Source organism: Mesocricetus auratus, unplaced genomic scaffold (genome assembly GCF_017639785.1).
Source record: "Mesocricetus auratus isolate SY011 unplaced genomic scaffold, BCM_Maur_2.0 Super-Scaffold_100009, whole genome shotgun sequence".
Taxonomy (NCBI): Eukaryota; Metazoa; Chordata; class Mammalia; order Rodentia; family Cricetidae; genus Mesocricetus; species Mesocricetus auratus.
In genome coordinates, this window is record NW_024429193.1 from 69,068,119 (window position 1) to 69,080,273 (window position 12,155).

The 12,155-nt window shown below is 36.4% G+C and overlaps 1 protein-coding gene across 4 annotated transcripts in view; it reads right to left on the minus strand.

Annotated features, from left to right (window-relative positions):
* Window positions 1–12,155, minus strand: part of Lrba (LPS responsive beige-like anchor protein) — a 539,975-nt gene that overhangs the window by 480,671 nt on the left and 47,149 nt on the right. For all 4 annotated transcript variants that reach the window (XM_040752567.1, XM_040752566.1, XM_040752565.1 and 1 more), the window contains exons 3-5: window positions 6,365–6,596; window positions 5,849–5,949; window positions 55–150 (exon numbers count right to left, since the gene is read on the minus strand). In XM_040752567.1, the coding sequence (XP_040608501.1) occupies window positions 55–150; window positions 5,849–5,949; window positions 6,365–6,596 (429 nt within the window). The remainder of the gene's footprint in view (window positions 1–54; window positions 151–5,848; window positions 5,950–6,364; window positions 6,597–12,155) is intronic.

A 12,155-nucleotide genomic window follows, 5' to 3' on the forward strand; every position in this document is an offset into this window, starting at 1 on the left:
CAAGAAGCAAGGAAAAGGAGAAATTTGGGTGTTGCCTCATGAGTATTTACTTACTGCAGCACTCTTTCCTGGAAAGTTGAAAAAGGCATCAGGACCGTACTTCTGAGGCATATGCTTTAACACAGACAACAACTTCCCAGCATGCGGAGGCTATAAAATAATGGTTTATTAATCATGCTATTCTCCATAAAACAAAACATATTGAATAACAGTCATGCATTAATATATACAAAAATAACTGAATACTATAAACTAAAATGTATTTACAAGAATGTTATTTTCAAATATCTTAATGATACAATGAATTCTGTGATTTTTGCAGAACTACAGAGCACATTTTTTGTTCAGTAAATAAGAACTAATATTATTTCACACCCTCAAACACTTAAAAAATTGAACTTTAAGAATTATATATACCTCAAACTGCCAATCACTCCTCTATACATCTTAATTTAACAAGTACTAAATAATGCTCATTTAGATTCCAATGTGAAAGGTATTTTAAATAGGTCATAATATTTTAACTTCATGACCAACCTACCAAGTGGTTCTGTTATTTTCCTATTTTACAGAGGCAGACTTGGAGGCAGAGGAGCACTCCTCAGGTCATACAGTAACTGAAGGGGTCAGGATCAAAGCTCAATCTAACCCCACAGGCCATGGTTTCAGCCACAATACTTTCACCATTTACATCATGCCCTTGCTCTCCTGTCTTTAATAGAGACCGCTTTTTAAATAGCCAATCAGATACTGATCTATATCTCCAATTTCATTTTGCATATCCTTGCCCCCTGGATTCTATCCACAATGCCTTGTCATAGAATTCTTTCTACAGCACTGCCTGAGTACAAGCTATTCCTTCTGTTTAAATGTGCTCACTAAGCCGACCTCAGTCTCCTGCAAACCAAAGAAATCTTTCATACCCTTCAAAGCACATGTCCACTTCCTCAAGCAGTCCCCCCTGAATCACAGAATTGGTTAAATTTCCCTAGCATATTTCATCCTTCAATATGCCTCAAATGCACAACATATATAAAGGATATATTTGTTTAAATGTTTCTTTGGCCCACAAAAATATCTAGTACATGAAACAATCAAAAACTAAAATAAAGATCTCACTAATATCTATAAGGATATTATAGCTGAGGACAACCAGATACACATTATCATCTTAGTCTATAAAGAAATATAGTAAAAATAAGGACATTCATTCCTCTTTATTACAAGCTAAAAACAGTGTCAAACCACAGGTGAAATCATTGGTTTGTTGCCATCTAATTTTGTTTACTATTCTAAGTTTTTATTATTATGTAAAAGTTTAGCAGTTTTTTTATCTTACTAGTAGGTAGAATAGTTCAATCTAAGAAATAATTCTTCATCATCCATACCACTCAACTATAAAAGTATGTTTAATAATTAACAAGTGACTGTAATCACACTTATTTTCTAAATACATTTCAAAGAAAAAACAACATAACAAAAATAGCAGAAACAGCAAATATAATTAGACTATTATAGCATTTCCATCTAGAAAAATCATTCCTCCAAATTCCTTTTCCTATAAATGAATCAACAAAAGAAAATTAATATGGTAATCCCTCCCACAGACACTGCTGTAGGACACTACACTGGAAAGCCCTTAGGAAAAATACATTAGTTGTCATATTTCAAGAATCTTTACAAATAAGCATGTTCATTGATGCAATCACTCCACAGGTAAACATCATAAATCTGTTTGGAGACTTAGATGAAGGATTTTTCACTCTACTCTCAGAGTCAGAGATAGAAGTAGCTGGCTTTGTTATACAGAGTTGTAGTTATTATTTTACCTTCACCTTCCAAGGCTGTTCTGATTGTCCTCCTCATCATAAACAGCTATATGAACATGTCTAATATTTGCGTTATACAGTCTGTCAGAAATGTTTCTGTGGCCTGCAAAATGGCTCAGCAGTAAAAATGCCTGCTACCAAGACTGACAACCTGGGTTCAGTCTCAAGGACCCACATGGTAGACGGCAAGAAACAACTTCTGCAAATTGACCACCAATCACATGTAATGATACATGTGCATGCATGTACACACACAAAATTATAGTGTATTTTCTTAGCATTTAAATGATTTTACTTATATACCATTCAGTTGATAAATTACTCTCTTCCTTTGTGTTTTGGCATGTATTTTTCTTCTCCACAGAGTGTTTCTTTTCCATATCATGTATTCTGTTGTTTCCCCTCTCCCAACTACTCCCTGGTGCTTCTTGCCTCCCTAACAATCCAACTTCATGTGTTCTCATCCCCCCCAAAAAAATATCAAAACAAACAAACAATATGGCAAAAAATGAAAAGCAAACAAAAACAACCATGAAGACAAGAAAGAAAGGCAAATTGAAATGACCTTCCTCCCACAAAAAATGAAGCTCATTCTGAGCTAGTCACCCACTCTTGGCCATGGGAACTTCCCTGAATCTGGCTGAAACAGCTAGTAACAGACCACTGGAGAAAACTGGCTTTACCTTTCCATCAGGCATTAAGTGCAAATATCTCCTTGGTTAGGGCTGAGACTCTGCACCCACCTCCCCTTCTCGCCTCTATGCAGCAGTTTTAACTGCTATGCAATAGTCTAGTCTAGATAATGGAGGGTGATGGGGTGAACATGATCAAAATAGATTTAGACGAGTATGGAATTATTAAAGAAAAATATGTTTAAAACAATCTATTCAGAACATCTGATGTATTTCACCTATCCACTGTCCTCATGATGAACACACATCACTGCTATCAAATGTAGGGCTCTGGGGGAGTTGGAAGGAGGAAGTTGGGGTAAATAAAACCAAAATACCTTGTAAATACCTGTGAATTTTTCAAAGAATTAAAGTATCTTTTTTAAAAAACTATATTCAGGTGAGCATCTTCATGTACATTTCCTTGAGGAACGATGTCTAAGCACTTAGGAGATAATTATTAATTCACTAGGTATGAGTATACTTTATGTGACTGTGAAGCACTAGGTTTCTCTTCACTTTGACTCTATTAATGTTCAGTCCAACCAAAAATACACAAGGTTTATTAACCCTAGTTATTCAACTCTGCTTATCACCATGGTACTTTGAATTCATGATACTATAGTATATGTCCATAACTTTTACAATTTTCGTTTACTTTTTATAATAATACTCTATTATATAAAGTATTAATTATATGCTAAATGTTATTTAAACATAAAAATCAAACATTACACTGCCTCTTCCTGGAATAACATAAATAAGACCTATAGTTACAAACAGCACAAATGTGTACAACAAAAATCATTTTCAGAAATGGAGATAGAGGCAGATTAAGAATGTGCCCTACCAGAAATAAAAACAAACTAAAAGGCCTCTCTGAAGTCAACATCCTTATCACTACACAGAGAGGAATACAAACAGTCCATGAAGGAGTCATGGAGACACAAAGAGAGAAGCCTAAGAAGGTGGCCTCAAGTGGACAGAGTTCAAGGGCAGAGTGCTACAGATGAAGGTGCTGTGCAGAGGGAAAACTCCAGAAACCTGGCTCACTAACAAAGCTAAACACTGACAGCTCTAAGTCAAAGAAATCTTGACCTATAGAGATGAAGAGAACTGCAAATCATCTTGTACTCCATGTGTTAGGCAGGAACCTTGGAGGAGCCAGGCTTCAGTAACAAGGAGAACCAGTCCTAGTGTAACAAGCCATTCTAAATCTGAATGGCAAAGGATTTAAAACTAGTCTTAAAGAAGAAAGATCATCCGGAAGCAATACATACATCGCTCTACAAACAGCCTAATAATCTTAAAAGAAACATGACAACAATATACAATTCACTGTATCTATCTATGTTATAAAAGGTAACCTATAGCCAGGAAAAACATCAATGGGTAAAATACTGTTCTGGAAAATGATAAAATTATAGAACCATACAGATAAAATAATTGTTGCTATTATTGTCATTATCATCAGCAGCACTGTGATTATTATAACTGTCAAGAACTGAAAAGAAACTATGAACATAAAAGAATTTTTCAATGGAGAGACAGCTTAGTGGGTAAAGTATCTGGACCACAAACATAAAGACCTGAGTTCAGTCCCAAGAATCCACACTTTAAAGGCAATGTGCACAACAAGACATGGTGGCATGCACCTTTAATCCCAGCACTTGGGAAACAGTGGCAGGTGGACCTCTGTGTGAGTTTGAGGCAGCCTACTCTACAATAGAGTTCCAGGCCAGCTACAAAGAGACCCTGTCTAAAAAAATTAAAAGGAGAGAGAGAGAGAGAGAGAGAGAGAGAGACAGAGACAGAGACAGAGACAGAGACAGAGACAGAGACAGAGACAGAGACAGAGACAGAGACAGAGACAGAGAGACAGAGAGAGACAGAGAGAGACAGAGAGAGAGATTGAGATTGAGATTGAGATTTGGCAGTCTGTGCTCATAATCCCCAGCACTGGGAAAGTGGAGACAAACAGATCCCCAGGGCTCATGGACTAGCCAACCAGCCTAGCCTACTTGCCCTTCCCCCCAGGAAAGTAAGAGGTCTTTACCCAGTAACAAGGCGGCCAATATCTGAGGAACACACCCAGGTTATCCTCTGGCCTCCACAATACATGCACACATGAGCATGCACACACATAAACAAACATACACACAACACGCAAAAAAAAAGGAGGGGGTAAAACAGGCTGAAATTCCCAATGAATAGAATTAAAACGTGGCAGAAGAAAAAATGAGTTAAATTTAGACTAAAGCAATAAAAACTATCTAAAGCAAAGGTCAAAGAAAAGACCAAAAAAAAAAAAAAAAAGGTGGCCAGACCTCAGTGATCTGGACAGTATCAAGGAATCTAAGTTGGGCTCTGCCAGTGTAGTTCAGTGGGAAAGCACTTGTGTAAGGCTTCTGAGTCTTACACAATCCTGAGTAAAGACAGTAAGGAAAAAAATATTTTCAAAAAAATTTACTTTAATAAAACTAAAGCTACCGCAAGTTTGGCTCCCCAGACAAGGGGAAAATGAAGAGTAAAACGAAGTAATATTTGGAGAAATGATAACCAATTTTTTCAAAATTTGATGAAAATTACAAAGTCATGGAGGGGACACACTAATAATGTAACCACACAGTAAACTACACAGGACCATAATTAAGTTCAGTTAACATCAGTATAAAACATCTGAAAAGCACCAGAGAGTTGGAGTTTGCAACATATAAAGAATATAAATTTTAACATGATGAATTATAGGGCACAAATATAGATGAAATTTAATAAACCTAAAACTTATACGGCAGCTGACTGAACTAAAAACAATGATCCCTAAAAGTCATGGCTAGAAACAAAAATGGAGCAAATATTTATTAGTATTCCTCTTTAAAAAAAAAACAGCTAAGTAAACTGCAAAAAAGTAATGCTTTTCATAAGGCACCTGGGATCTAAAACAAGTTCACCACAACTTACTACAAAAGACCATCAATTGTACCTGAAGATGGCTCCAACCTGCAGAGACAATGTTCATATTAGAGGGCCTTCACCACTCACACCAGGACCACACTGGGTGTGACTTAACACATTTCAACTCCAATAAATAATAGATATACAGTTTTACAGTACCAATTTAACAACGACCAAATCCGTAGACTACCTAGGACACCCAAAACACAAATAGCCATGCACATGAAAAAAACTATTTTGACTAAGCTCCTCCCCTCAATTTGGCATGAATGCATGTGGAATGATATCAGTTACTTTATAAGCTACTAATGTGCTTGGCAGGGAGGGGTACTTTCAGATACCAGAGCAGTTAGGGCTTAGGATGTTTTAGTTTCACTTTTTTTTTTTTTTTACCCATTGTCCTTTATCTCCTTGAAGTTTACTGAAGAAAAGCTTTAGTTCTCTAACTGTCAAATTATAGCTGGCCAGCACTCCCAACATGTCGACGAGAAGATCTGAGAAAAAAACAAACAATGAAAAAGGTGAGCTATTTATATTTGTAGAGATAAAGAATTAAAATACATGTGCTCACTTAATAGCCTGGACACAAAAGGTATACATAGATACATGGAGATGGCTCAGGGGTTAGAAGCACATACAGCACTTCCAGAGGACCTGAATTTGGTTACCAGGACTGTCAGGTACTTAAAACTCCAACTCCAAGGGTATGTGACAGCTCTGGCCTCTGCAGGTATTGCATGTGTGTGTGTGCGCGCGCACACACACAATAACAATAATAAATATTTTAAATAGATACATGCTACATAATCAAGTATGTGTTCTTTTAAAATGATGCTGAAGAAATTTTTAAAATACGATATTTAAGAATCAAACTATTTCCTTCCATACATTTCTACAATAAAGTTATACCTGCAATCATACTGTCAACTTTCTCAATTTTCCCGAGTACTTTTTCCACAAGGCCTACTTCTGTGCAGACTTGAAGGTTTCGTATGCTCTTCTTCAGAATGGCTGTAAACATGCTCCAGACTTCTGCTTGGCAAGTAATGTCACATTTTTCCAGTAACTCCACCATGCAGATGATACTCTCACCTTCTTGGATAATGAAGTTCATCTCCAAATCAAACTGGCCTCCCACCAGCTTCCAAGGGAAAACAAATATAAGCATATTCAAGGCTTTATTCCACATCTATTACCACTATCACCTGTTCCTAAATTCAAATTAGCAATGACTACCCATTCCCAACATTCACTACCCTCCAACAATAAAATATAAGATTTAGGGGTTTTTTTTATCTCAAAAGAGTAAGCCCTCTGAAGAAATCTTCAAATCTAGATAGCACAACGTGGCTTAAGATTTAAGAATATAAAAATTAAAATATTTTCAAAATAACAAACATAAAGTAACTTAAGGAAGCTATTTCCAGATGTATGAAATGACAGAAACATATTTTATAAACTTGAGAGGTAAAGACTTATCTGAGCTCTTTAGGCCGACGCCTATAATCTCAGTGCTTGTGAAGCAGCAGAATGATCAAGAGTTCAAGATCAGGACTGGAGAGACGGCTCCAAAGTTATGAGCACTTTATGATATCACAGAGTGTCTAGGTTCAGATCCCACACTTACATTACACACAACCATCCTTAATTCAATTCCCAGTAATTGGGCACCCTCTTCTGAACCCCAAGGTATCAGACATACTCATAGTATAAATACATGTAGGCATAAATAAGTACACATGAAATAAAAATGAACAAATCTCTAAAAGAAAAAAGGTCAGTGGTACATGCCATTCCTAGTACTCCAAAAGGCAGAGGCAAGCAGATCTCTGAGTTCAAGGCCAGCCTGATCTACTTAGCAAACTACTGGCCAGCCAAGACTATATAGTAAGACCCTATTTTAAAAAACAAAAAAGTTGAAGGTTATCCATAGCTAAATAGTGAATTCAATGACAGCTTTGACTACTAGGGACCTTGCCTCAAAAATTAATTAATTAATTATGAAAATATTTTAAGATTTCTGGACTTCTCACTGATAAATTTAACTAATATAAATTAAAATTCTGAGCAGGGTCTATAGCTCAGTGCTGGAATGCTTGCCTAATATGTATAAGACTCTGGCCTTAATTTTAAATAATGGGGGTAGAAGGATTAAAGCACGTAAGAAAAAAATCATAAAATCAAAATACAATTACACTTGAGAGAAAAACATTCATGACTCATGTCGTAAATATAAAGAACTTCCTAAGAGAAAATTTAAAAGTAAAGTTTGAAACAAAGCAATGAATACAATGACTACAAATGATACCATGATATATGAACAAAACCTCAGTTTTATTCACAAAATTAATATTAAAAATATATAGATATGTCATAAAAATTTCAAGTCGTTAATAATATACATAATAAGATGTACTATGGGCAAGGATTCTGGTAAACAGGTATTCTCATATATTAGTGTTGATGAGGAAATGGTTAAAGTAACAGTGGAAATCCACACAGGAAATAGAATTTAAAATTGAAGAGTAACTTCTGTGCACGTAAGAGTAATTTCTGGTCAGAAAGTACTATGAAGTCTCAGCAAGGTAGCAAATGAACAATACATCTCCACAGCCATAAAACAGCAATAACCCTATACAATATAACATATTGTCCTTAAGTCACTGTTTCATGAGAGGAAAGCAGAAAAAGAAAAGGTTTTGTGAAAAATCATTTAGACACAAAAGTCAGGCTGACAACCTCAGCAACATTTTTTAGCAGACAGAAACTGAAAGTTCTCAATTGAGTACAGAAAGGCACTTCCTCAAATGCACACAAGCAGCACGTGGCCAAACCAACTGACACAGAGAAACAACTTACTGCAAAAAGAATAAATAAATGTGGAGAATTCAAGAATTGTATGTCTTCTGTGTAGGACTAAATAGGACAAAAATCCTCATTGCAACTAACTTGAGAGGCCTTACCTTCACCTTAGTATTACTTACATCCATCTTTCATTCTGATCTGTATATATTACCATCAGCAATCACCCTTCCAAGAAGCTATAGAATTAATTTGGAAAGTAATTTTCAAAAAGGCCCCAAATATATCACCAGCTTCTAAATTGAGCTTATAGTGTGAAAGCAATATGCAGACAGGTGTTTTAAATATTTTTCCATTGCATTAAATATTGTAAGATACACCCTTCCAGGAGAAAATTGATGACTGAAATTAGTACATACAAATGTGTGGCATATTTGATATACTGTATGTATGCATATCTATTATATCTAAAAACCAAGCAGAGAGCCTAGAGTATGGCAGGTTAACCCTTTCTAATAGTTATTTGAAGCTGATCAACCTTCAAAACACAAATTTGTCTCCAATGACGAGGCTCATGCACAGCCCAGCCATCGTGGGTTATTATCTGAGCAGCAGTAATGGCCCTGCACTCCAAAATGTAATCTTCCAAATGTCACAGGGAGTTATGAATATCTGAGCAGCCTAATGCACTTTACCAGCCATGAAATGTGAAAATGTAATCTTATTACCTTTTTATGGTTGTATTTTTTTGAATAATGTAGACTGGAAACTGATGTATAGTCTTTTCCTGCATTTTAGCATGATTTGGTCTCCTCTGCTATATAGAACATTTTTCAAAACTCTCCATTTCAGCATATTTTAGTCTTGCATGAACTTCATAAACAATTTTTATAGCAACCTTCAGGGTGGCATAACATGCTTTATATAGGTCACAGTTTAATGTATATGATTATAGACCTTTTAAAGTATTTTTATTCAAAGAATTCAAATGAACCTTTACAACTTTTGTAGCAAGACCTTAATTTGAGCATGATAATTTTCTTTTCAATAATTTTATTAATAAAATGCCTTAGCTTAAAACTGGTCACTAAGCTGAGTCACTTACATTCTCAAAAAATAAAAACAGAAAATACAGGAAGATGAAAAGCATGTGTCTTCTCTTCAAAAGATTTATAAAGCTGGAAGACTGTAACTCAACACCCTGGTACTTTACAGGGAGCATGCTTACTCTAAACAACTCAATGTGAACTTAAGTTTCTCCTCAGAGGCAGGACAAGAGCACCATGTAACAGAAGACAGAGCAGAATATAATCTCAGCTTTTACCACTGATACTGATGTAATTCTTGTGATTTATCCAAAAATATCTAAATTGCACTTATTCTGAGCTTGTTTACATATAAAATGAACTAAAAGTAAAGTTCCTGTCCATGTACAGTATCACATTCATACAGGAAAGGTTATTATGAAAAACTAGATACCTTGAGATTAACATTTTTAAAAACTAAGCACACTTTAGAAGGGAGTAGGATACGTAAAAGATAATAACACAGAGATGAACTCATTATTTTCCTAGGTTGACCTGAAACTCACAACCCTCCCATCTCTGCCTTGGCATTACTCTTTTATAAAAAGGACTATTATCTGTCTTCCCAACTGTCCTCCTACATAGTACATAAGCTATACAAACAGTGGCAATAGCTAGAGAGGCCATCTCAGAACTCAAGCATCTATCGCACGATTAAGACTACAGTACAAAACTACCATGGATCCTGATAACTACAGAACCACTGCAGCAGCCCATTGCCCAGATTCTCAACAGGACAAACATATGAATACTTTTCAGAAACCACTATTGTTTTTTGGTCTCTCCAATATACCAATTGAATTAATATATATGGTTACAGGTAAATTTTCTCAGAAGTTATATTTTATTACATGTATTTCCTTTGTGAGCATGAACATGTAGGGGTGTGCACCATGGCACACATGTGTAGGTCAGTGCTCTCCTCCTCCCATGTGGTTCCCAGGATGTTTGAAGCAAGCACCTTTACTACCGAGCCACCTCCCAGGCCATACTTAAGAATATTGTAAGTGAAATACCCACATCACACACATAATAGCCAGTGGTAAAACTAATACTATCTATCTTGATCTATTTTTAAAAACTATATTATGCCGGGCATTGGTGGCGCACACCTTTAATCCCAGCATTTAGGAGGCAGAAGCAGGCAGATCTCTGTGAGTTCGAGGCCAGCCTGGTCTACCAAGCGATTTCCAGGACAGCCTCCAAAACAATACAGAGAAACTCTGTCTCGAAAAACCAAAAAGAAAAAACTGTATTATTTTTCCTAAAAGTTTTAAAATCAAAACATAGTCTGTTTCCTCACTATATTCTTATGAGATCATTCAATAAACACCACTATGCCATATGGCCCCCACTATAGACCAAATTATTTGCTCTCTGAAAACAAAATAAAACAACCAACCTGCCAGGAAATGGTGACACACACTTTTAATCCCAGAATTAAGGAGGCAGAGGCAAGCAGATCTCTGTGAGTTTGAGGACAGCCTGGTCTATGGAGCTAGTTCTAGGACAGCCAGGGCTATGCAAAGAAACTCTGTCATGCAAAAGAAGAAAAAAACAAGAACCAAAATAAATAAAACTATGTTAGTGTCTTAACATTCATTATTTCAGAAAGTTTCATTTTATTTGGAAATAGGATGGTTGTAGATGTAACTGGTTCAGATGAGGTCATGAGGATAAGCCCCAATCCAAAGTGACTACTATACTTATAAACAGGAAAATTTACACAGAGACATACAAAAGTGAGAATGCTGGGTGAAGATGGAGGCAGAGTTCTGGATGATAATTTTGTAAGTCAAAGAAAGGCAAAGATTCCTGCAAAGCCTCCAGAGCAATGGTTCTCAACCTTCCTAATGGTGTGACCCTTTAATAACAGTTTCTCAATGTTGTGGTGACCCCAAACGTAAATTTCATTGCTTATTCATAACTGTAATTTTGCTACTGTTACATATTGTAAATAGCTATGTTTTCCAATGGTCTTAGGCCACATCTGATAAAGGGTCATTAGCCACCCCCACCCAAGGGGTTGCGACCCATGGGTTAACAACCACTGCTCCAGAGGTTAGGAAGGACACATGAAAGAGATTCTTACAAGTTTACAGAAGAACCAAACCGCTAACATATTTGATTTTAACTTCCAGTATAGAAAACTCTGAGGCAGTAAGTTTCTGCTGTTACAAAGCCTTAGCAAACTAATGACCCCAGTTGTTTTTTGATGGTACCAACTAAATTCCCCAGTAAACATTCTCAAAAACTCTTTTAAAAGCCAGACCATGTGCTTCAGAGGTGCTTCAGGGGATAAAGAACTTTCTGCTTAAGGATAAGGAACAGAGTTCAGATCGCCAATTAGACATAGCAGCCCACCTGGAATCCCAGCACTCAGAATGTGAAGACGGGATGCCCAGAGGAAACTGCTAGCTAGACTAAATAGAGTCAGCAAACTCTGGGGTGTAGTAAGAGACTCTGCCTCAATATATCAAGGATAGCTGATGTCAACCTCTGCCTCCATACACGTACACCAATATTTGCACACACATCTACACATATGCTGCCACAGACATGCAAACATTTAATATGACATACTTTAAGTAAAAGAAAAAATGTATCACACAACATGCTAAATCGTGTGTGCATGTGTGTGTGCGCGCGAGCGCGTGTGTGTGTGTGTGTGTGTGTATGATCAAACTCATAATCTTCCTGCTTCAGCCTCCCAAGTGCTGGGATCACTGGCATGTACCACCATGCCCAGCACAATATACTAAATCTCTACAAAACCAAAATACTTGAGCAATAATACAGAAGCTGTATTTATG